Here is a 27500-nt window from a genome sequence, read left to right as displayed (position 1 = left end):
AAGCACAAAGGTAGATGCAGGTATTTCAGGAAAACAACTCAATTGAAAGATGGCAAACTCCAAAGTTCAGAACTCCCTCCTCTCCCCAATCCCCTGACTTCGGAGTGCATTTGTAATTTTTAATACACCATCAGTAATGACTTTCTTTGACATTCCGATATCATAGTCCTGAACAAGAACATTTTTCACAACACAAGTGAATCATGCATGCCATGCAGGCCTGAGCAACACAAAATCCCACATGAAGCACACCATACTGCGCCGCACAGAATCTCTCTGTGAACCACACCAGGCCTGAGTTATGCTGTGTGCAGTGGGACAATGAGATCATTTTATCTCCTTTAAAGGGACACTTATATGTTCAATTATACCCATACATCTACATGGATCATCAACATAAATAAATGTTAGTGTGTGCCAATGCGTCAGTATGTCTCCTCCATAACTCCAAAACCATGAAATCTCGCGGCCTGAAACCTTGCATACATACTAAAAATAACTTGCCTTGGAACCACGATGTACTATCACGGAATAATTAAAGTATACAATCAAAATCTGTATTCAGATTTGAGGATTGGAGCATATGGGCGAATTAAGTGTCGAAATCTGGAGTGAAAGTTGAAAATTTAAAAGAATTAACAATTCTTACAACTAAGTGTATTTACCTTGAGCAAGCAAGGCTGTGATCCCTCCTTCTACATATTTATACAAGAAAATGCGAAATTGCCAAAGCATTAAACTTTACTTTTTATACTGTTTGGAGAATTATATTGAGTGAAGAAAAGATCGAGTGAAGAAAAGTTATGTGCCAAAAGTGTAACTTCATCGAGTGCCACAAAAAATAATTAACCGGCGGGATCGCTGCGGAGACTCCCACGGCTGGGTTCTCCATGGGAAAATCCCTGGAGTTAGGAAGGCAAAATAAATTAAACAAGTCTGGAGACTGCGATGGTTGACGAGCAATGTACACGGTTCGCCTTTTTTATTTTTTGACCTTCGAAGGGACACCACGGGCAAACTGGCGGGAATCGGGAAAAACATAAATGATGAAAGTTGTAGTACACGAAGAGCACTACTTGCATACCAACTTTCATTCGAAACAGTTGAAAACCCTAGGAGCTCGATGCCCAATTTATTGATTTTTTTGACATTTTCTAAGTTCGTGACCTTGTGAGCTTGACCTTGGGACGAAAATGAAAACTCGAGCTACGTGGGACTATGCAGGTGCCATTGGGCTAACCAAATACCGAAACTCCTGCCAGATTCGACAAACCCCCTCGAAGATGCAACTTGAAATCGGCTACCCCCTAAAAACACGTTTTTTGGGCGTGGCTCCACCCATAATGGGCGCAGCACACCCATTCTCAGGGAAACACAACTAGATCATGATATAAACCTATACATACATCTGGCACCCTGCCCTACTCACCAAACTCTCTTCCCATGGTATTCAAGGCCATCTCCACTCATGGCTCGCAGACTTCCTCTCCTGTCGCAGTCAACGTGTGGCCCTAAATGGAGTTCTTTCATCCCCTCTTCCTGTGCAGGCTCGAGTTCCTCAAGGTAGCGTTCTGGGCCCTGTTCTTTTTCTGGTTTTCATCAATGATCTCTCGGACTCTCTGGAAAATCCTCTATTTCTCTTTGCCGATGACTCCACCCTCTGCCGTACCATCTGTCATCCCTCAGACCGGCAAGCAGCAGCTTCTTCGCTCACTGCAGATCTGGATAAAATCACAAACTGGTCCAACACGTGGAACATGTCTTTCAATCCACACAAATCTCACACTCTCACTATGTCTCTTCGAAAGGACCGTTTACAAAACCCCCCCATCCACTTTCTCAACAATCCTCTGGAAGAAGTCTTTTCTTTCAAGCTTCTGGGTCTCACTATCTGCCATGACCTTTCCTGGGAAAGTCACATTTCCAACCTCACCTCAAAAGCCAGTCGCCGACTGGGAATCCTCCGTCGTGCAAAATCCTTCCTCGGCCCTCTTGAGCTCCTGACCACTTACAAAGCTTTTGTCCGTAGCCTGATGGAGTACTGCTCTCCCCTCTGGGCTGGTGCTCCTGCCTCCCACCTTTCTCGACTTCACGCTGTCGAAACCAGGGCTTTTAAGATCATCGGCATCTCCCGCAATGAAGCTGAGTCTTTGGGCCTCTCACTCAATCACCGCAGGTTGGTCGGTGGTCTTTCTGTCTTCTACCGACTCCTCTCCAGCCTTGCCCCCCCTGCTCTCTCTGCGATTTGTCCCCACCACATTTCCACAGGGCGCTCAAGGTCCGCCAACAACCCCCTTCTGGTAAAACTACCAAAATCACGAATCACTGCTCATCTTCACTCTTTCATTCCTCTTTTTTCCCGCCTTTGGAATAAACTTCCTCAATCTATTCTTTCCCATTCTTCCCTCCAGGCTTTCAAAACAGCTGTTCACCACCACCTCTTATCTTCCCCCATCCAAATCCTCGATCTTTTCTACCCCCGATAATCCACCCAAGCCCACTTCCTTCAATTCTCCTGCTTTCCTTCCTGAAAGTCCCTGAAATGTCCATCTTCTCCTCGCCATGTTCCCCGTCCCATCCCCATCCCTCTCCCTTCCACAGTTCACCTAATGTGTCTGTTCCCCACTGTTTTGTCCCTTCCACTCCCGCCCCTCTTGTCTCATGCCTCCTTGCTGTGAGTTGTGTGTTAGCTCTCATACGAGCCTCGACCAAGGTATACAAAAAAAAAAAAAAAAAAAAAAAAAAAAAAAAAAAAACCTCCCACCCAAATTTTATCAGGATCGGATCAAAACCCACGGAGCTATGCTCGAGAAAAACACACACACACACACACACACACACACACACACACACACACACACCGAATACAGTGGTCACTCTGGCTGGAGCTCAAAAAACCAATATAGTGGTCACTCTGGCTGGCGTTCGTGATCCAGTAAAAGATCGAATTAAAAGAACGATGAACATAACATAAGGATTAGAATGAGTAAAGCAACGGGACAAGTGAACGAGAATTGGAAAAATATTGAGGCATGCTTGTTTGTCTGCCTCTCTCTGTCTCTGTCTATGTTTCTCTTTCTTTCTCTCTTTCTCCCACCATCCCTCCTCGCACCCCCTCCCTCCCAGAGTGTATTGTGCGTGACGTGTGGTCATCACCCCCTCCCCATTCCTCCCCCCCCCCCTTCTCACTCTCCCTCTCCTTTCTCTTGCTGCCACCCCCTCCTTGCACTCCTCTCCCCAAACTGTATTGTGACGTGTGCTGAGGTGGAGCGACAGGTGGTATTTGCTAGTTACTGAATACAGTTCAAGTTAAATGTGAGATGTTGAACCACTGTGCGCCTGTCTGGTGTTCTTATAGTACCGGCTTACCGAACCATCATTATTTAAATTAAAACTACTCTTGGATGGAGAACCTGCTTATTGAGGAACAGGTGGCAATGAGCTGGTCGCCCATCACGGCCCGCACGGCCGATCTCCTGCACGTAGTTCTCTAGGCTCCGAGGAAGGTTGTAATGAAGGACGGCGTTCACATCTGCTCGATCCAGCCCCATCCCAAAGGCCACCGTTGCCACGACTATGCGCAAGATGCCCCCCATGAAAGCAGTCTGGACTCGCCTGCGCTCTATCGGTGAGAGACCCGCATGATAGGCCTCAGCGCAGGCTGACAATGACCCTATGGACATGGAAAAGAGGAAAAAAGGCAATAACCGTCACCGTGGGGTAATATCACAATGAGTGACTTTTGTTGTGTGTGAAGGTCACCATATAATATAGTTCACTGGTCACGTGGTTATCAAGAGATTTGAAATGGTCTGTGGAGATCTCACCCCTGTAACCAGCCATTTTCGCTCGATTTTTTTGCCCTCCGTTAGTTCCGGCAGGGGGCTTGACATCTTGAAGAGATGTGCGAATTAAAGCTGCGACTCGCTCGGTCTCCTCTCGCCGCGTGCAGTACACGATCACCGCACACAGTTCAGAGAAGCGCTCACCGCACAGCAACCGCACCAGCGCCTGTGGGAGCAGGGAGTGCTCATTCTACCGTTCAAACTACAATCACTACTCGACATCCTCAACCCTGGACCTCTGTTGTAGATTACATTAAACACAAAGGGATTTTTACTCACTGTATCAAAAAGTTAAACAGCAAAGAAGAAACATTTTCAAACTCTACCTACAACCTTGCAACAACCATGATGGATCCCTTTATGAGAGAATGTTTAAATGGTGAACACTACTTGTCTATCTCTTCAAGGTAAAGTACTGTAGGTGATGTGGTTGAATGCAGTTAAAGCGTGGTTACTTGGTCGCGATTGCTGTCAGCAGACACGGACAGGTGCAGGTTCAGCGGCACGCGAGCGAGACAGACGGGCAGCGTGACTTCCTTGGCAGGTAGGCCCAGGTGAGGAGCCAAGTGGTTCATTGTGGTCAATGTGGCTGTTGCCGTGAGGCCCAGCACGCAACTGACGCCGAGTCTCTCTCGCAATACCTAAACACAGCAAACAGCTTGTTAACAATACCACAACAGGAAACACTTACGAGTTCGCCTGATGCACACCTGCCTGCTGTATGTATACGCTTGGGCACTATGTATACTATGTACCTTTCAGAAAGGATTGGCAGGATAGTACGTGGTACACGGATTGGCGTAGCCCACAAGCCTTGACGCATCATCCATAATGTTATCTCAAAACTAAAGGACCCAATACCAACTGGTGATAAATCTGGAGTAATTTTCCATTCGTCATGCAAAGACTGTGACCAATTCTACATTGGTGAGACTGGAAGGAATTTTACACAACGACACGATGAACATGAGAGAGCAATTATGTTTGGAAAAATGACCCAGTCAGCCATAGCACGTGATTGCCTGCAATCTGGCGATAAATTTGACTTTGATGAGACCCGTCTCCAAGACACTACATCTAACAAAAGACACAGGTTGATTTTGGAATCGTGGCACGTGACGAGCCGGGAGGATGGCCTAACTGGGGAGACGGTGGACATACCCACAAAATACACACCTCTGATGCAAATGACGTAAACTGGATGATGCAAACGGCTGGATAAGGTGAGCAACAAACACCACATCCACACTTGCACAACACCCAACAAGAACCCAACACTCGCACAACCAACACCTCATCATGCCCAACCCGAACACAAAACCAGCCGTGGTCGTGCCTCGAAAACACAAAAACAACAAGCGCACACACGTGCTCACCCACACACATACAACACCAGATCACGTTACTAAAAACAATAAAAGAGCAGAGCACCCCCTTCAATGATGTGATTTGACGTTTCTTTTGCTTTTGCAAAATAAATTAAAAAAAAAAACTCCTCCATTTGACCTCGAGCACCAGCACGTGACCGGAAACGAGCGGTCGTGTCGAAATAAAAACCGGACACGTGCCAAGGCTACTGTGCCTGAGGAAGCCGGCTGTGAAGCTGGCGAAACGTTGCCCCGAGACCGGGTCTGCTCTTGCTTGTTGCTCAAATTAGCGAAGTCAATAGATTATTTTTTACTTTTGGTTGGAAGCGCCTTCTTCTTCTGTAAAAATGTGCAATCTCAACCGCCACAATCATATATATATATATACATATACATATATATATATATATATATATATATATATATATATATATATATATATATATATATATATATATATATATATTGTTACAGCTGTGGAAATTTGCAATACACCAGAAAGGTCCTCAGGTTAGATATAGTGACAAGTTCATGTGTAGTTAGTCCACACCTGTTGTTTCGAGGGAATATGTGCGATTCATCCGGGCTGCGACGCTTTGAGTGGGCCATTTTTCTTTACCTGTCATTATTTTGGAACAACCACGCCATCTCAACAACCACGCCATCTCAACAACCATGCCATCCACACCACAACGCCACTAAAGGAGCAACGAAACCAGCCCCACCCCAATTTCTCCTCCGGTAAACAAGTTTGACGGTTGGAAACCAACTCCCGCCCCAATTTCTTTGGAATGTTCCTCCCCCCACCCACGAGCCACGAAGGGCGGGGCGGGCGCAGGAAAAATAAAAGGGCAAGAGGAGCGCCTGGAAAAGAGCGCGGATAGCAGAGACTTGGGGCAGTCGTGTGGAAGTCTTGGTCGTCATGGTCTTGGTCTGTCGTGGTCCAAGTCTTCGTCGTAGACAGACTTGGGGCAGTCGGGTGGATGTCTTGTCCTAGTGGTCGTGGGGAGAAGGCGTCACGACCTGCCCACAGTTGCAAGGCCCGAGATCAGGCGCGGCTGTCCTAGTGGCCATGGGGAGAAGGCGTCACGACCTGCCCACCGTTGCAAGGCCCGAGATCAGGCGCGGCTATGCTAGTTGCCGTGGGGACGAGACGTCGCGACCTGCCCACCGTCGCACCACGAGGGTGCGGGTAAGACCCTTCGGCCTCTTGGGCCTTTTCGGTCATCCACGGCCCAAGACCATAAAGGTCTACGGACCCCGTCTACCCCCTTGCCTGTGAGGGAGGTCTTTCTTTGTTTTTGTATGCATGCTGTGGCGCCGTGTCCTGCCAAGTAGAAACTGTGTAAGTGCTTGTAAATAATAATTATAGTCGGTCGCATTGCTTTTGCATTCTATTTGTTGCTTGTATATTGCATGACTGCCTTGCTTGTGTTGTGTGTGCAATATCTGCTTTGTAATAAATGTGCTTGTGTGAAATGTATCCCGTTCATCGTCTCTTTCCCCATTGAAAGTGCCATCTTGCATCACGTAAGGGATTGGTAGTGGGTTTAGACACCCAGTAAATAATCTGAACTGTCGAGGTCGGCGATAACTCCGCTCGGTTATCCCTGCAGCACGGAACAAGCCGCTTAAGCGGTTCGTGTCCAGAGTCGACCTGCAGCGTGGTACAACTACTCGGTACGCTACCCGCGCAGGTACTTAGGTATATCGACATTCGGCGATTCACCCTATTTCACGCGGGTAGAATGCGGACTGGGTTGTGGTGAGGTTAAACCCCCACTCGTGGCTACTCGATCCTTGGCGGTCGTTCCAAGAGGGTCACGACTGAATTGTCCGTTCCGGTGGGTGACGCGTCGCGATATGAGTTACGTGGCCGATCGCACGCCTGGCGCACGCCTAAATATTTTTACGGTTGTGGAAATTCACAGATCACCATCCAGGGTTCCCGAAGATCAGTTATGTCGATAAGTGTGTGTTCCAGGTTAGATTTCCCCACCGATGTATAACGGGTTTTATTCGTGTGCCGTGCTGTGAATCTTGAGGTAGTTATTCTTTCCTATCTTTATTTTAAACAACATCTCCTCACCACCTTCTCCACAACCGCCAACATCTCCTCACCAGCATCTCCATGGTGCTGCCATCTTTTCACCAACAACAACATCCACAACAAACAACATCTCCACAAACAAACACGATGGCATCCTCGACAGCGGCAGAGTGATTTCAAACACTGCCGCGCATGACTTGCAAAACGACGAAAGGGGCAGAGCCAGCCAGGGGTGAAAGTTCAAGGGTGAAAGGGGCCAGCGCCGCCTTCAGGTGGAGAAGCCTACAGCGGCTTCGCCCCTCCGGGATATAAAAAGGCGCGTTTCGACGCCGAGAGTAGAGTTGGTGAGCCCAGTCGAGGTGGTTGATGGTTGGAGGAGTGGAGTTCGTTCGTCGTTGGAGCCAGCCAAGTCACCAAGTTGTTGGTCGTTGTTGGTCGGTGGAGGCAGTCGAGTTGGAGCCGGAGAGAAGTCGCTAGCAAGCTACGTAACGGTCCGAGCAATCGAGCCCCAAGTCGGTCGAGCGACGCTGAGGAGTGAGCGGGCTCTTACAGAGCATCAACTCCAAAAGAGCAAGGCCCATTCGCTCCTCTGAAGAGTCGTCGGCCAGGCCCGATCGACCAGGCCGCGCTGCTAGGCCCTGGACCAACCAAGCCACCGTTACAACAGCTGCCGCGTTGACGAGACATATGGAGGATCGCCGACCAAAAGACCCATCGAGTCGCCTCAAGGGCGACAAAGGTAACCTGCCCGGCCTCACGGAGCTCCTTCGGTCATCCCAGCTCCGAGGAACATTAAAGGCTTACGAGCCCAGTTCTATCTTTCTTTTCTGGGGTTTTTGCATGAAAGTCTGTGGCGCCTTGTTCCTTAAGTAGAATTGTTGTAAGTGCATGTACGTAATAAATAGATATTGGCTGTAGGTTTTTGCTCGTGTCATGTCCCCTATCCACATTAATTGCATTGCTTACGTGTAAAAATAAATGTCCCCATTGTTGAATGTCACCTGCTCGTTGCGTCCTTTCCTGCCATAATTGCGTTCGGAATAAATTGCTGGCTGATTAATAGACGATAAAACGTACATCTGGTCCGACGGGGCTTGGCGATATAAAACCACTCGGCAATCACAAACGGAACGAGCTGCTTAAAGCGGCTCGTTTTCGTGCAGGCTACGTTGAGGTGTAAATCCCTGGCATTTCTGTCTGCGCGAATAATTAGGTACATCGACAATTCGGCGATCGACCCTGTAGCGCGTGGACAAAAGAGTTGGCTGGTTTATGGTGTGGTTAACAACACCCGTAGCTGGGTTTCGGCGCTGATCCGAAAGCTGTGACTTGATTGCTCGTTCGGTGGGCACACGCGGCCACAATTGAGATAAAGGCGGTCGTCCGCACACCGGATGGGCGAGAATCCACAACAATATATACATTAGAGCTTAGTAGTCACATTGATCAGAATCTTCAAAAACTTGTGATCACAACAACTCAAAGTAAACTACATATGAAGTGGTGTAGTCGCTAATGCATCACCTTCACAAATCAAATGTAACCGATGACTCGTCAGATGTTCCTCATCATAACATCAGGTGTTCCTCTCGATACAACTATAAAGCTAGTACAGACCTTTCAGGATGAACTATTAGCTGAAAACAAAATCGCTAAAATTTCAGTAGAAGATCACCGCATAATAATTGTGTTTCTGAATAAAGGAGGATAACCATGAAAGTGAAATAACCCTCTTGTCAAGGTATGGTATCCGAAGCATATTATAATCAGCAAGTACAGAGAAACATCATCTGTAATTGACAAACTCAGGAGTTGGAGACTCAAATGGTGTCCAGCAAGGATGAGCATTACTTGAAGATAATATCCTTAAGTAATAAGTTAAAAGGTTTGGGGTTTTCACCAAGTACGAGCCCTTAAATGAGATATTTACATTATTTATACCTTGAAAAGAAATTAACTCCAAAGTAAAAAGAAAGTCAGCTTCAGCGTTTCGGGCAGCATGCTCCGCAAATCGACAGGAGGAAGTAACTAAGTAACTAGAACGAACGAATACAGCTTTGATAACAACTCTTCACCCCACATTGGCTAATTATTGTGAGGTGCTGATTGGCTGTTGAATGCATGATACCGATCTGTGGCGCATTTTGATTATCATCGTCCAATGGCTTCAGTGCATTGCAAGCTGTAGTTATAGGTGTAGATTTGTTAACAAGGGAGAGCCAGATATCGCTAATGGGTATCCAGTTTTGAGGGACCGTTTGATGTAAATATATCTCCACGGCTTCTCTGATTCTCCTTGTGTGCCGGTGACTGATGGATGTGATAAGTCTGCTAAATGACCATAGTATTCGATGATTATTGGTCTGTGCATGATTGACGATCGATGATTTTTTTTCCCCTTCCCCTCTTCTATTATATGCCCGATGTTCTTTCGATCTAGTGGTGAACGTCCTGCTAGTTTCACTGATGTAAACTTTTCCGCATTCACAAGGGATGCGGTAAACACCTGGATGGTGATTAGGAAGCCTTCTGTCCTTATGGGTGTGAAGAATAGATTCAAGCTTATGTGTCGAGCGATGGATGGCGTACTGATATGTTAGCAGTTTTGAGAATCTGTTGTGTACGGTGTGACGTACGTCCAATAAAGGGAAGAGTAACATGGTGTTCGAGCTTCCGGTGTTGGATCACGAGTTCTTGGTGGTTTCGTGATGATCTAGTGAGTGGGATAACTGTTTAATTTCAGGACATTCGTGATGTGGCGTAGTTCGCGATACAGGTTATACTTGTCGCTGATGCTGTAGACACGATGAGCAAGAGTGCTGCTCACAGACTGGAGAGTTGAGGGATGATGAAAACAGCGGTAGTTGAGGTCACGATCAGTACGAGTTGGTTTCCTGTATACTTTGTGAGAGGGTTTGCCATTAGGAGCCTTGGTAATAAGGATGGCAAGGAAAGAAATTGACCGTTGTTGCTCGACTTCCACGGTGAACTTCATGTTGCAATGCTGATTGTTAAAGTGCTGAAGAAACATGCTGAGATCTATTTTGTCTTGTTGCCAAATAACAAAGATGTCATCGACATAACACAGCCAGAGCTTAGGTTGAAATTGTGCTGAGCATTCAAATTCTTCCATAAAGAGGTTTTCCACGATGGGTGAGAGTGGAGAACCCAAAGCGGCGCCTTCCTTTTGTTGGGAGAATGAACCTCGTCATTTGAAACACGTCCAAGTGAGACACATAAGGAGGAGTTCGTGAATTTGTTCTGGTGATAAACTTGGACGTTCCTTCATGGTGGAGTTTTCTTGTAGACGATGTTTGAATGATAGAGCGGGCCTCTGGAATAGGGATGTTGGTTAAAAAAGTGATTCGACATCGAAACGAGTGAGAATGTCGGAGTGAAGAATATCAAACTGCTGAGTGTGTTGAATAACAAGCTGGTGAGGCCCGCGTTGAAACGATGGGTGAGAGTGGAACATCGGGTTTGTGAATCTTCGGTTGTTCTAATAAAACTGGGCATACTGAAGATGATGTGCGAAGTTTAAAATATAATGACTTGGAGAGAACGCTTGCTCGATGGAAAGAGAGAAGCTTGCCATTAATTTTCCTCTCCGTTGCTGGTGTTGGATCTCGGGAGAGTTTCTTGTAAGTGTCGGTGTTAAGAAGATGTTGAATCTTGAAATCGTATTCCTCTCGATCCATAACAACAGTCACGTTGCCTTTGTCTGCAGTCAGTATGTTAATTGAAGTATCACGTTTTCACCTGGCTACAGCTTTCTTCTCCGTTCAGCTGATACTTGTTTTTTGGAATTCCAGCTTTGGAGAGGACTTGAGTGACTTGAAAACAGATTTGGTCAGCAAAACTTTTGTCGAGTGTCCTAAGACTGGTTTCAATCCGCTGTATGATGTCGTTGATAGGAATAACCTTCGGTGCCACTGCAAAGTTTAAGCCCAAAGCTAAAACTGATTGCTCATCATCTGTCAGAAGTCGTTGACTACGATTGATGACAGCTTGCCCAAGATGAGAAGGCCTGTGTGTTTGAGGTAGACGTTTCTTGAATTTCCTCATCTGTATATTACGTTGGGTATGACGACCCTCAACAGAACGAGATACCCATTCGCGATATCTGGCTCTCCCTTATCAACAAATCGACACCTATAACTACAGCTTGCAATACACTGGGGGTATTGCACGATGATGAGCAAAATGTACCGACCAATCGGTAACATGCATTCAACAGCCAATCAGCGCCTCACAATAATCAGCCAATGATGGGTAAGGAGTTGTTATAAAAGCTGATATTCATTCGTTCCAGTTACTTCCTCCTGCGGATGGGTGGAGAATGCTGCCCGAAACGTTGAGGCCTACTTTCTTTTTGCCTTGGAGTTATTTTCTTTTTCAAGTATAAAGAATGTAAATAGCTCATACATGGTGAAAACCCTAAACCTTTTAACTTATTATTGTTGTTCCACCATGGAAACTTTTAAACTGTACTTAATATCCTTAAGGGTATAAAAGAAGACAAACGTTGACTCGTATAGTATGCTGTGTATAAAAACCCAAACCTGAACACTTGTTTGAAGTCCAGCTATGACGGACTTGAACAAATCTCCAGCACGTTCTCTTGCAACCCCACCCATCCCTCCCACAATTATCACCTTGCAGAGGCGCAGGTACGAAGGCCGGAAGTTGTGGGACCACTCCGAGAGGCAGTGTGCCTCATCGATACAGGCGAATGAAATTGGAGGTAGCTGGTTGGCAGGAGGCAAACAACCACCAAAGCCAAACCTCCCTGAACCGACCAATGCCTCGGGGGAGAGAAGCAGCGCGTGCAACTTCCCGTTCTTGGCCTAACATGCAACAATTAATCAATGTCACCATCATTATCATTACAACGGTTGTAACTTATTATAACTAATATTAATAAATTACTAATATTATTAATATTAATAATAAAGAAAAAGAAGAAGAAAAAAAAGATTATAAATCACTTTGGTTGGAGACTCACTGTTAAACGATTAACTGTTTCACTCCCATGGCAATTTGGTGTTGGGTTTCAATCGTCAAAACTACACACGTGTGGACAACGAGTGTCCCATGACACCGAAAAGGGAAGAACCGTACGTTGGGTACGACGTCCAAATTACAAATACCCGTTATCCCTCAAAAGGTTGATAACCTCACATAATGAAAACTATTCCTCGTTGATAACTGCCTTGCAGGCCCCACGAGGCCCGGTGAATGGCGGACATCCAAAAGGACGTCGGATCAAATGAAGTGCTTGAGAGGCCCCAGGTAGGAGTTCAAATAGTTTGCAATTCCAGTTTAATAGTTATCCTTACCGGTGCAATGAAATAAACTATCATTGAAATACCAACCGCCATAGATTCTATTGAGCGACTTCTCAGAGGAAAACGATTGATCGCTGATGTACCCACTAACCCATTAACCCCCTTAAGATATATCTGTCAACTCGGAGGCTGCATAACAATGCCATTTACTGGAAGGAGAAATGCTACGTCAGACATATTTCACTGCATTTTGGAATAATACTGAGGAACAGACTCCACGCGGCTGGCGCAGATCACAAATGGAAACCACGTTGACCAAATGAATCGAGATGGAAAGAATGTGTAAAAATGGTATCAGGGTGAGACCAGGGGGATAAAAGACGCACCTTCTGCACAACGGCCTCACGCTGTTTCTTTGTCATGTTGGAGTGCAGACAGGCAGCTCGGAGTCCAGCTGGTAGGCCGGATACCTGCAAGCACGGACGCAAAGGCCGACATGATAAAGCTCGTGCAGTTACACTTAAGGCCCGGTCACACCTTGACGTTTTAGCCAGCGATGGCAAAGTGTTAAAATTTATGTAAAACGCTGGCTTACGTTGAACTTTTGATGTTTTTTTTTTTAAAGATTCAGACGTATTCATAGCGACTTGGTCTTATGTATAACGCATTGGTAACTACACAGAACGTTTCGTTGTGTTATAGATAACTTATACCAACGAATGCTGAACCTGTTGTCGGCCTACACAACCGATGCCCAACGATAGTCTAACTCAGGCATAGCGCGTTGCACGCATCGCCGACGATGTCGTGACGTAGCCTATTAAGAGGCTGACGCACAATGATTCGAATCATAACTGCCGTAGAAATGGAAGGGTCAACATCGCGGTCACACCTTGGCGATCTTGCCAGCGTATGCCGACGTAACAAAAAGTGTGTCTAAAACGTTGGGGCACGTCGAATACGGTATGAGTAAGTTTGGTATGCGCGAGTAGAACGCTAAATACGCTATCATAAGTCGTAGTAAGTAGAGTACGTCAAGAAAATTGAACATGTTCAAAATTTTACGACGTACTCTGCGTATGACACACGTTCGCATGCGATGGGGATAAGTTTTACACACGATATGTGAACGCTTACACACGTCCACAAAGGCTACTTATAAGCTACTCATAAGTCGAAACACGTCGCAGTAATGTCTTTTTTACGCGAAACTTATTTCTAACTTATGTTTGACGTGCTTTGAACCAATTCTTTACGTAGTCCCAACACACATCGACGTATGTAGACGTATTCCAATGACGTCTTCCGGTCGACAAAAATAAATAAATTAACGTGTTTCTAGCTTACAACTGCCATATAAAAACGTGTTCCCAGTGGTTTTGGGAATTGGTATATAAAAATGGTGTTCATAAAAGGGGAACCCAACAGTGTTTTCGAGTCCTTTTTGAGTCGATGTCCATGTCATCAGTATCAGTATCAGTATCAGTATTAGTATTAGTAGTAGTCGTAGTTTGTTCATGTTGGCAGTAGTAGGTGGGTGTGAGGGGGAGGGTGTGGGTTATGATGGATCGTCCTTGCGTCCGCGTGTCCACGGGTAGGTTCATCGGCTGCCACTCAACGATTTAAATGGCTGCATCTCCACTATTGAAAGTAGACGCTTGCGCTCAACAATTGGATTTTTTTTTACACTCAACGACTTTTAAACGGTACCACTCAGCTAGTTTCATTGTTTACAATGAACGATTTAAATTGCTGTCACTCGCCTTTGTTTTTTTTTTTGTTTTTTTTTGTTTTTTTTTGACGCTGGGGTTTGGAAATTTGAAGCGTTTCTTCTGAACGTGTTAAAACGCTCAAACTCGACTATTTTAAATAGACGCTGCCGATGGACAATTGGAATCATAGCCAAGCTAGACATCGAAGTGTGAACATCCTCGTCATGCCGAAGAAAAGTTTGAAGAATGCTGCAAATAAGTGTCCTGGCCGTGGCCGTGGACGCTGACGCAAGGACGATCCATTATACCGACGTCTTTCAGCCTATGAGTAACTTAAAAGTAACGTCTGTCGACGTGTGGCAACGATCGCGTAACGTGCCAACAACACGTTAATCATAGGTAGGAAATAAGTTTCGGGTACTCTAAACATTACCTCGGCGTGTCTCAACTTATGATTAACTTACAAGTAGCATGTGTTGACGTCTGTCAACGATCGCAGACCGTGCCTACAACTTGTGGCCAGCGTAGAGGAACGTGTGAGTCATACGCCGGCATACGTCGTGAAATTTCAAGCATTAAAAAATTTGAGGACAACCGAAAAGTACAACGTTTAAAGCCAACGTACAACGACGTATGGCAACGTACTACGACGTATGCCAGCGTGCTCTCAATGTTATCAAAACTTACCCATAACGTATTCAACGTGTGCCAGCGTTTTAGAAAAAAATTCAAAAATCGGCATATGTTGGCTAAAACGTCAAGGTGTGACCGGGCCTTAAACAACATGCAGATTGTACCTAATATCCGTACGATTATGGCACATGTTCTTCCTGCATAAGTAAAGGTTTCAGTGCTTTTTCACCTCCATCCTCCCCTCAAAAATAAAAACAATCTCACAGCAAGGCATCAGGCAAATATTGTGTAAAATTTCGTCCATTATATGCAGTGCCCTCCATAAGTATTGGAACAGTGAAGTCAAATTTGTTGTTTTTATATAGTCAAGAAATTTGGATTTGAGATCAAAAGATGAATATGAGGAAAGAGCACAGAAGCTCAGCTTTTACTTCTTGATATTTCTATGCATAATGTTTCACCATTGTAGAACAATAACACTTTTTATGTTCAGTCCCACATTTTTGGTAAGCATAAGAATTGTAACAGATTAACTTAAAGTCAAAAATTACCCCCGTGTGGGGGTAACGGTCATCTCTATAATGTTTTTAACTATCATAATTGATGAACCGTTGCCAGATATCTCCTAAAATGACAGACTAGATAGGTTTTGAAAATGGCGACTTTCACAACTTTCGTGACCTTGACCCTGACCTCGAATCCGGGAAAAAAATGTCGTTGGGTATCACTCATCCACCTCTACCCACATACCAAATTTCATCAAGATCGGAAGTAAAAAGTTTTCTTTGTACCGGGAAGTGTTTTTGACCATCTTCCAGGTTACGTGGCGGCCAAAGGGGAGGGATATTCAAAAATCTGTCCGGTTAGATACAAGATAATATTTTTTACTATCATAATCAATAAACAGTTGCCAAATATCTTGTAGAATGGCAGACTAGATAGGTTTTGAAAATGGTGATTTTTATAACTTACGTGACCTCGTGACCTTGAACCCGGACAAAAGTTGTATCATTGTGCAACACTCATCGACCTCTACCCACATACTAAGTTTCATCAAGATCGGAAAGAAAAATTGACGAACGAACGGATGTACGTACGGACGGATATGGTCCAGCTTTATTAGGTCATCTCGGTAGAGATGACCTAATAAACGTAGTGTAATAGTTAGTATTTGGTTGCAATCCCTTGCTTGCAATAACTGTATCGAGCCTATGACCCGTTGACATCACCACACTCTTGGTATCTTCCTTTGAGATGCCTTGCCAAGCCTTTACTGCAGCCATTTTCAGCTGTTTGCTTTGTGCGGTTTCTGACTTTAGTCTCCTCTTCCGCAAGTGAAATAGATGCTCCATTGGATTAATGTCAGGTGATTGACTTGGCCAGCCAAAAAGCAAAGGACAAAACCAAGACAAGACATTCTCAGCTCTTTTATGTGTGAACAATCAATGCAACAAGACACACTTGAGCAATAATAAACACTTGTCAGTCATTTGTTCCAATACTTGTGCTTGCCGTACCTAAAACGGGGTGACTGAAAACAGAGTGCGATTGTTCCACAATGGAAAAGCATACACTGTTGGACCCCGCGATTTGTGGGGGATAAGTTTCTGGAAAATGCCACGAGTAACGAATCCGCGAATAGCAGGGCATTATTTCAATGGCAAAAAGGGGGGGGGGGAGATAGGTTCTCAATGTTTAGTGATTCAAGTGATTCGGAGAAAATCAAAAATGCCACGAAAAACCGTGAATACATCCGTAAAAATAAAAATAAAAAACCATGAAAACACTGTAAATACGCGAAACACAGGGCAGTGAATATCGAAACACGTCATATTATATAAACCACTAATATGTGAAACACAGGACAGTGAATATAAAAACACGTCATATTATATAAACCACTAATATGTGAAACACAGGGCAGTGAATATAGAAACGCGTCATATTATGCAAACCACTAATATGTGAAACACAGGACAGTGAATATCGAAACACATCACATTATATAAACCACTAATATGTTAAACACAGGACAGTGAATATCGAAACACGTCACATTATATAAACCACTAATACATGAAACACAGGACAGTGAATATCGAAACACGTCATATTATATAAACCACTAATATGTGAAACACAGGGCAGTGAATATAGAAATGAGTCATATTATACAAACCACTAATACGTGAAACACAGGACAGTGAATATCGAAACACGTCATATTATAAAAACAACTAACACGTTAAACACAGGACAATGAATATCGAAACACATCACATTATATAAACCACTAATACGTTAAACACAGGGCAGTGAATATAGAAACACGTCACATTATATAAACCACTAAAACATGAAACACAGGACAGTGAATGTAGAAACACGTCATATTATATAAACCACAAACACATGAAACACAGGGCAATGGATATTGAAACACGTCACATTATATAAACTACTAACACGTTAAACACAGGACAGTGAATATAGAAACACGTCATATTATATAAACCACTAACACATGAAACACAGGACAGTGAATATAGAAACACATCATATTATAGAAACCACTAAAACATGAAACACAGGGCAGTGAATATAGAAACACGTCATATTATATAAACCACTAACGCATGAAACACAGGACAGTGAATATAGAAACACGTCATATTATATAAACCACTAACGCATGAAACACAGGACAGTGAATATAGAAACACGTCATATTATATAAACCACTAACACATGAAACGCAGGACAATGAATGTTGAAACACGTCACATTATTTAACCCACTAACACACATGAAACACAGGGCAGTGAATATAGAAACACATCACATTATATAAACCACTAACACATGAAACACAGGGCAATGAATATTGAAACACGTCACATTATATAAACCACTAACACATGAAACACAGGACAGTGAATATAGAAACACATCATATTATATAAACCACTAACACAGGAAGCACAGGACAGTGAATATCGAAACACGTCATATTATATAAACCACTAATACGTGAAACACAGGACAGTGAATATCAAAACATGTCACATTATATAAACCACTAATACGTGAAACACAGGACAGTGAATATCGAAATACGTCATATTATATAAACCACGAATATGTGAAACACAGGGCAGTGAATATTGAAACACGTCACATTATATAAACCACGAATATATGAAACACAGGACAGTGAGTATCGAAACACGTCATATTATATAAACCACGAATACGTGAAACACAGGGCAGTGAATCTCGAAACACTTCACATTATATAAACCACTAATATGTGAAACACAGGGTAGTGAATATCGACCGGGCGTAGTGGCGTGCGCCTGTAATCCGGCTACTCGGAGGATCGCTTGAGGACGGGAGCTCTGCACTGGGCCGCGCTATGAGAGGGTGTAGGGCAGCCCGGAATCATGGCGAAACCCAATCCTTATCCCTGTGTCATAAGAGGCGACCAGGGTTGCGTCAGGAAGGGCATCCGGCGTAAAACCTGTGCCAAATCAGTTTGCGGATCATAACAGATGATTCGCTGTGGCGACCCCTAACAGGAGAAGCCGAAAGACAAACAACAACAACAACAACAACAACAACAACAACAACAACAGGGTAGTGAATATCGAAGCACGTCACATTATATAAACCACTAATATGTGAAACACAGGACAGTGAATATCGAAACACGTCACATTATATAAACCGTGAATACGCCGGGTCTGCAAATACCGGGGTCTGACAGTCTACATCGAAATACCAAGAAATAAAAGCTGACGTTCTGTACTCTTGCCTTATATTCATCTTTTGATCTCAAACCCAAATTTCTTGAGTAAGTAGCAATAATAACAAATTTGACTTCACAGTTTCAATACTTAAGGAGGGTGCTATTTTCTATCACAAGGGTCATCATGGTGCAGTTTGTGCATTGTGCCAAGCAAATAACGGCATGTCGGACATGTGCCATTTGAACCATTTAAAACGGTATAAATTTTGGTTAGATAATGCAATTGGTCATATAAACTAATGGCAGCTGTCGTGTCTGCTGCCCGTGGTTTTCGCAGAGTTGAAACACTGACAGAAACATGTCGATCAAGACAACAAAGTGAACAGGTAAATAATTCCATTTAACATGAGGACTGCAGGTCACGTGGATTGAGAACAAGATGATTCCGTTGGGGTTGTGAACCCGACCTGATCGTCCATGAGTGACACCAGTGGAGAGATGACCAGAGTGATTGAGCATGAGCGGCGAGCATACATGAAAGCTGGTAGTTGGTAACAAAGGGATTTACCACCTCCCGTGGAAAGAACCAGCAAGGTGGACAAGCCTGGATTGAGGGACACAGAAAGAGGAGTTCCTTCATTCCGTGCACTTGATATTTCATCACAGGTTGTGAGCTTACCCACGCTGTTACTAATGACGATGAGGTATGATCAAATAGATTTCACCATCACCAAATTGCTGCAACGATCGAGCACAAGCAATACAATCGGAATGGTTACCCGAAAGAACCCTCATGATTGCAACCTCCTGACCAGGTCGAAACTCCTCATATCCGAGCATCTGCAGTGTTTCAAACACCTCCCGGGGTGTGTCTGCAAGGAAGTACAAACACAATGGTGACTAAAGGGAGCAATTGTTTTGAAGCTTAAAAAGAAATCCATGAGAACATCCGATCCTTACATCGATTTAAAGAAACCACAACAACCCTATATCCTCGCTCGTGTGCGCGTCTTACATCACATAGAGGTTTATGCAAACACAAAGTGGACCTTACTTAGCGAGAGCCAACCATGTATCATTGAAGTTGAAGGCAATATGTAAATCATTGATGTATAAATGAACTGTAAACAACTCTTGTGTGACGTCATCAAGTGCTTCAAGCCCGTTTGGTAAACTCTACCAGTGGCGTTCAACGCCGCCTCACCCCACAATGTCCACCTGCACGAAAGACAATCTTCAATGTGGTTAAAAATAAATAAATTAATATTCATCACAAGAAAAACCAAACTATGTCACAGTTCTTTCCATCAAGAAGACAATCTGATGAGCCTGGAGGTGAGGAAGATCTCACGGTACATTTCAAAGAAGGAAAGGCCTGTGGAATGGAGTCCTGGAGAGAGATAGAGATAGAGATAGAGATAGAGATAGAGATAGAGATAGAGATAGAGAGAGAGAGAGATCTTTGCATTAGGATGCCCGTGCAGTCTCTCATTTTGACTTTAGCACAGTCACGTATTTGGCAGGAAAAGTCATTTGTCAACCTTGAAGTGCTTCGTCACTTCGTCTATCGCATCACAACTCGTTCGTCTAATAGACAAGCGCTACACCGGTGACAGAGTACAATTCCGAAATACATTTACTTCTATGGAAGTCAGATGTCGGAGAGAAACACAAATGTGCCTCGTAGGATTATTCTGACTCTTGGTGACGAGTTATCAAAAGACAAGGTAGTCAACGACGCACGTGATGCACACAAAGTTCGTGTATCGAGATAAAGGGTCACACTCTCTCGCCGGTTGTAGACATCGGAGTATTCCGAGAATGTTCCATATTACAGGACACTCTTTGTAAACCAGTGCGGATAAATTGGAGATCAAATCTCGAACCTCGTAGTCAAGGCAAACATGCAACTGGATAATATATGCTCTGGCATGTTAGGCCAAACAAAAGTGTTTTTTTTTTTGACTCGAGTAAACGTGTGTACAATTAACAGCACGCTCATGCTAACCCGATACCTGTCCACGTGCAGGTTCTCGGAGTTTATCTCATGTGTCAGCTTCTTCCTCACATCCAGGGAATGACTCTCTTCTTGGGACAAAGCTCGACTCGGCTGGTTCACTCCCTCTGAACCCACTTGGTTTAGCATTGAATCGACCCCCAACGCCGCTTGCTCGTGAACAAAACCGTTGCTGTCGTACGACCTTTTGTACGAGACGTACAAACTCTACAAGTACATAAGACCGACTGGGTGCCGTTTCCATACCTCTGAGTGAGCCGTCACTATCCAGTGAGTAGTACGGTGAGAACGGAGTGGGTGGACGAGGTGGGGAGGGTGGAGCAGGTATCGCCACTTGCCAAGGTCTATGTGGATCATTTCCACCTTCCTGCCCATCTGTAGAGAGACAGATTGCTTTCAAATCACTTTCCGAAAGGATTACAAAAGGGACATTGTGCAATTTAACATACAGTATTTTCACCTTCTCCAGGGTTCATGGAGCATGTAAATGCAGGACAATGGCATCACAAGATCTCGAAGTATGTTCACATGTGTAACTACTAGAAAGAGCACTCAGAGATTGCAGACCCTTGCCAGAACTGGTTTTGTATGGTGTTTGTGTACTGGTGTGTCATATAATAAGAAACATAATTAAAATTGCCACTTTGTAACTGCAGGCAGTGATGACCGGGTACCAAGATGTCCCGCTTTGATTGGACACCTGACCCTGACCCATGACGTTTTTCATTATTATTCAACTGAATTCAGAAATGGATTAAAACAAATTAAATTCAAATCAAAAATAAATAAATAATTCTGTCCCCCAGACCATGTGTCCGATCAAGTTGAAATTTAAAACGTGAATTCCCATCACTACTAGATCATAATTGTGAAGTTTCATGTCGATTGATTGAGCTACTATCACTCTGGTCGTGCTCAATCACTCTGGTCATCTCTCCACTGGTGTCACTCAAGGACGATCAACGGTTCCAGAGAAAACATTATTTAATATTTTCTTCAATCTAATATACCTGCAAAACCAAGTGACCTATCAATTATTCCTTAACAAACTTGTACACCCAAGGCTTGGGGAACATTTCTGTGAAATTTCCCATCAAACTGTCCAGCTGTTCTGGAGAAGACTTTTTTAGGTTTTCGGGTAATTCCAATATGGATGTCAAACAATGTGACCTATGATGTCATACGTGTGAACCTTTTCTTCCTCGTGAATAGGCGCTCATACTTGTCAAGTTTCGCCTTGATCTGATCAACCACCTCAGAGAAGAAGATTTTTGAAGGTTTTTTTGTTTTTTTAAAAACAATATGGCTGCCGAATCACGTGACCGATGACATCATGACATTTTTTACTGTGGACCCTTTTATCCCGAGATGACCCTCAAAACTCTACTCACAGATGTAGCGTTCTACATATGCAATGATGACGTCATAACGAAGGAACCCATGACGTCATAAAAAAAAAAATCACACATATTCCCCATGAGTACTTGACGTGTGCCAAGTTTCAATTTTTTCCTTGGTGCAGTTTCGGAGATATGGAGGTCCAAATATTTCCCATTTTTCCAACATGGCTGCCACACCACATGACCTATGACATCATAATTATGATTCAAACGTTCTACATGAGTAGTCACACCTTTGGTGAAAATTTCATCTCAAACCGTGAAGCGGTTGTGGAGAAAAACACGAAAGTTCTGTGCGGACAAACAAACAAACAGACCCAAACGCAATACTCTCTCCTTTGGCGAGGGAAACAAGGGTACTCGGAAGAGCGCATACCTCCGGCACGCAATGCCTGATCCAGTAGAACATATAGGGGCCCATTAGATTTTAGAGATATCGTGATATATATATATATATATATATATATATATATATATATATATATATATATATATATATATATATATATATATATATTCATATATTTCTAGATAAAAAAATATATATTGTTGCGAATTCGTGCCCGCCGGCGTGCGATCAGCCGCTCGACTCTAATGGCGGCCGCCTCGCCCACCGGAACGGACAATTCAGTCGTGACCCTCTCGGAACAACGCCGGGAGCCAGTAACGGGTGGGCGTTTAACCTCACCACGATCGTGCCAATTGCCCACCCGCGCAGGATAGGGTTGCTCGCCAAATTTGATCTACCTAAGTACCTGCGCGAATGGTTGACCGGGCGATCGTACCACGCCACAGGCTGACTCCGGACACGAACTGCTTAAGCGATCCGTTCCGTGCTACAGTGATAACCGAGCGGTGTTATCGTCGGCCTTGACGGTTCCGATTAATTACCGGGATATTGAACCCACTACGAACCCCTTACGTGATGCAAGATGGAGGGTCAATAAAAAAGGAAAAGAGACGAAGCAGAGCGGGAACATTTCAACAAGCAAGCATTTTTATTCACACACACACACAGACAAGCACATATCCACAGCCATACAGTCAAAATGCACATAAAAAGCAAAGGAAGAGTTAAAACCGAATACGCGTACACACGGCAACACTTAAATAGTTCTATTTGACGGATGGCGCCAACACATTTACACAAAAGCAAAGGAAAAAGAAAGAAAGTCGCGTCTTCCCTCTTTTTGGCTGGTGAGTCCCTCTCCCACGACCGTCAGCGTGGTCGCGCCTGGCCCCGACCTCTCTCGCGGCCGGCGAACCCTCTCCAGCACCCCCCGTCCGGACGCGCCGGTCCACCTCACAACTGGCGCTGCCGCGTCTCCCGTCCGTGCCTTCGTGACAGGGCCGCTCGCCAAGCCGCAGGCGCAGGACCTCTTCCCTCGACAAGACAAGCAGACCGGAAGCCTCGAAATCCAGACTCTCGAACCAACTCTCGACCAACCGAAGACCAACCCTCGACCAACTCTCTCCAAGGTCTGTCCTGTCTGCCTTTTTTTGTAGCGCGGGGCTCCGCCCTTCGCTCCACCCCGTTTTCGGCTCCACCTTCCTTCGAGAAGGTTCCCGAAAAGGGGCGTTCCCTCACGCTCTCCCTCCACCCCACCCCGTGCGGGGGCCGGGGGAGTCAGTTTCCCCCAAAAAGAGGCCCCCACCTTTTCTCACCTTTGACCCCCGGCTCGGATCGCATCTCCCCCACACCGAGCGTGGAGAACTCAAACGGGAGAAACAGGCGGGAAAAGCCCACCGAGCATCGTTGTAGGTTTTTGTTTGTTCCTCCGCGGAGATCGTAACCGCACGGGGCCTGTTGAATGGCGAGTGGCGAAGATGTGGTAGTGTAGATGGTGGAGGTGGCGTGGTTGTAGTGTGGTTGACACTGTGGTGGGGATGGCGTGGTTGTTGAGATGCTGTTTGTTTGAAATAAAAGATAGAGAAAGAAAAACGACTAACTCAAAGCGTCGCAGCCCGGATGGATCACATAAATTCCCTCCATACAACGGGTTTGGGCTAAGTACACATGTACCTATGGAGATATATCACCTGAGGGCCCTTTATGGTGTAATGTGAATTTCCACAGCCATAACACTACCCCCTCCCCTTTTTACAGACTCGTCCCGAGTCGTCAAATTCTCGTGTGCCATCATGCGTCATTCTCCCATAGTACGTTTTACCTACGGATCCCTGAGTGCGACATTCAGTGTATTCGTGTCCCCAAAATAAATAACCTGAGGGGTGAGTAACTAACTAACAAACACACTCATACAGATGACTTAAATAAAATTGCCGGCGCAAGACAGACATGCCGGGGGCGCACTCATATTTACAGTACATCTTAACCTTAACTTACAAATTTTACACTAAATCATGGCCCAGGATCAATGGACTCTGCAAAGAGAAAGCAGTTAGCAGGGAGCCAGGCTGCTCGCATGCAGTCTCTGGCTCAAGCAATGCAGGTGACAGGGAACGTGGCCGGCTGCTCGCACGCAGTCCAAGGCCTCCCCCTTTTAAAATGAACACAGTGAACCACAACGGTACATGGGCTGCACAAACGCAGTCTCCGTGCCAGCCCAAGTGGCACACGCAATGAGCACAACGGATGGATGGACGGGAACACAACAGGCCGCATGGGTTGCTGGTGCAGTCCCGTGTTGCAGCTGCCATCAGAGCAGTCCCTGCAAATTTGTGCGAGGATCCCGGCGCACATGGCATTGAACAGGGGAGGGGGGGCAAATGCAAAACAGAACGGGGCAAAATTACAAGGGCAACAGGCATGGCATGGCAAAGGCAGCAGGCAAACACAGCCTGCAGAACAAGGCTGTTGCAGGCGAACACAGCCGGCGGACGATCCGACCGGCACAGGCCTTGCAGAAAACAGCTGCAGACGATCCAACCGGTTCAGGCCTCGCAGCAAAACAACAGCCAGCAGATGAAGTTGGCCGGCACCTTGCCTTGAGATGGAGGTTGGTGGAGGGAGTGCGGTGGTGCTGGCCACTCGGAAGGCGAGCTCGGACCTACCGACCTGTCTCCCTCTCACCTATCGCCATGCCTGTCACTGTCCATACCCACTCCCTTAATTTGTCAAAAACCAATTTAGCCCCAACTTATTTTTATGTTTTACCCTTACTTCCCCACTATAATTCGTCCCCTAACCCCCTTTATCGCCATTGTTCGGCTAACCTCCTGTCTCCGAGCCTACTCCCAACCCCTACGTTCCCTTCCTGGAGGGGGATAAGGGAGAGCTAGCGTCCTGTGTCGAGGCCCAACGAAGCCTCAGGATGTCCTCCCCAGACTTCAGCGATCTAACCAAAAGTGGGTCCAGCAGCCCACAACGAGAGCGAAGGGATGGATGGTGCGGAGGGGTACACTTCCTAATCTACCCTAACCATTAACTCTTAAACTACCCAGGGCTTTCAACAAGTGCCTCTCGCTTAAACTATTGGTTCTATCAACCCAGATTCCCGTCACCTGTGTTGGTGTCCTCTCAAATTTCGGGCCATGCCCTCTAATTTTCTCTCCGTGCCCTCACACGGTCTCATGGCTGGGACGCGTGGCTCCCTTGGCAGGCACTACCCTCTGCCGATTCTCCTACGATGGCACCCCCAGGCACTACACTGCCTCCGAGCCTACCAGCTCCCTAAACACTGGGGAGTGCCCTCCCTGGCGACTCCCCTGAAACGCTCACGTGGCAGGCTGGCTTCCCGGGCCCCTTTCCGAGGGTCACCCGTGCCCACAACACTGCCCACGCAGCTAACGGCGCCCCGGGCCCCCGCATCATGCGGGCGCACCCGTGTCCACTACGCTATCCCGGCCCCCCATGGGCCCTTGGCCTACCACGGCCGACTAACCCGGTGCCCGGGGTACCCACTCAGCGATACTCACCTTTCACAGCCACGCTCCCAGCCCGTCAACAGGGCTCCTGCACCCCTCCAAACAGGTTTCGAGCCTACTTCCCCACCAACAGCAAAACGACCTCCATTTTGTCAATTTGACTAATCCCCTAACTCACATTATACTGACCCCAGGGTCTCTTGGGTGGGAATCACTCCTCCCCACAATCACTCATCACACCATGCATTTCACATTCACTCCATATACTCAGACCCGCTGGCCTCTCACTCACTCAACATGTTTCCACTTCACTCTTCAACTCTCACACTCCATCGCTGAACTCGGCCATCCTTCTGACGAAATCCCCTAACTATCTCGTGCTCCCCCGTTGTCCCTTACACTATAGCACATTCCTTTTACCACTACGTAGCTAAGCTACGTCCCCGCTACATATCCACAAATCTGTCACTGTCCTCAAATATTATTTCCCATCTTCCATCCCAAATTTAAACTGCATCCCTCTACCTAATCCATTCCACGGGCCCCATGAGGACTTATCCCTGCCCCATGGAGCCGGTCTAGCTAACTCTAACCCTTCCCCCCAACTAGCTGTATCCTGTGCCCTGGCCAAGGGGTCTTCCACCCCTGCCCAGGGAATCCTGTTCACCCGAAGCGAGGCTTGCTTTTTTTTTTTTTTAAATGCGCCACCAGCGCGGAAACTCACAACCTGCACTCTTTCCCGTGACGTCATGGCAGCTGTTCGTGCTTGACACACCTCGTCCCTTCTCGGACGGTACCATCCGGCAGGGATTCAATCCCCTCCTGCCGGATTACAACCATGCGTGCAACCATGACGTCACCCTGCGCATTCAAAAGCAAGCCTCGCGTTTCGAGGGGCTCCCCACACGAACACATGTGCTCTGCCCGTCGGAGCTTTACACACGCTCGCGTGATGAACCCGTCTGGTCCAAATCCGTTGTCCAGCCTACCTTCTGTCCGTCCGCAGGATCGGCAAATCCACCGCGTGAGTTTGCGGACCGGGCTTCACTTCCGCAGGCGTGCACGTGGCGGCCTCGCGCGCGCTGCCGTGCAAACCCGGCACGGTCCCCAATGCAGCTACGGCCACTTCTCGGCCTTTGTCCACAGTCAGGCTCCGTCGTCGTCGCACTCTCGGGCTCAAACTTCCACGTGCCACGACGCTCACACACCTCGAGATGCAAACAAATGCAATTGCGCCATACAGTCATCACCATTCCTCCACTGCTCCAAGGCCTTCGATACTTGTGTCTGAAGCCTGCCAATGCATGCGCCAGTCTCCTGCCACGCCTGCCATGACCCCGTGGTTTGAAACAGTGGCTGGGAGCACCCGCCTCGTGTCGTGCCGTTAGTTGCGCTAATAATAGCAGCTCGCTCCGTGTTGCGTTGAGATGCGGCAGCGCCGCTATTTTGCGACTCCTTTTGCCAGCAAAGTTCGTGCTCAGTATAGGGTGAGCGGCCCCACTGATTAAAATTAGTGGTGGGGTCATAAAAAGAACCGTCCCGGGCCATGGATCCTTCATTCAAACACATTTCTAATCCACCCTGCACCGTTCGCCTTGAAAAGCCATCTTGT

The 27500-nt window shown here is 45.9% G+C and overlaps 1 protein-coding gene across 3 annotated transcripts in view; it reads right to left on the bottom strand.

The window, feature by feature from the left end:
* Positions 1-27500, bottom strand: part of RECQL4 (RecQ like helicase 4) — a 114723-nt gene that overhangs the window by 36538 nt on the left and 50685 nt on the right. For all 3 annotated transcript variants that reach the window (XM_085890173.1, XM_085890175.1, XM_085890174.1), the window contains exons 9-16: positions 20907-21035; positions 19423-19515; positions 19111-19247; positions 12937-13020; positions 11918-12109; positions 4301-4486; positions 3828-4011; positions 3414-3673 (exon numbers count right to left, since the gene is read on the bottom strand). In XM_085890173.1, coding sequence (XP_085746299.1) covers positions 3414-3673; positions 3828-4011; positions 4301-4486; positions 11918-12109; positions 12937-13020; positions 19111-19247; positions 19423-19515; positions 20907-21035 — 1265 coding nt within the window. The remainder of the gene's footprint in view (positions 1-3413; positions 3674-3827; positions 4012-4300; positions 4487-11917; positions 12110-12936; positions 13021-19110; positions 19248-19422; positions 19516-20906; positions 21036-27500) is intronic.

This window comes from Eptatretus burgeri, chromosome 7, assembly GCF_056783735.1.
Source record: "Eptatretus burgeri isolate ZD-2024b chromosome 7, Ebu_testis_v1, whole genome shotgun sequence".
Taxonomy (NCBI): Eukaryota; Metazoa; Chordata; class Myxini; order Myxiniformes; family Myxinidae; genus Eptatretus; species Eptatretus burgeri.
Note: the sequence above shows the minus strand (reverse complement) of the source record. Positions and strands in the feature narration are given on the sequence as shown.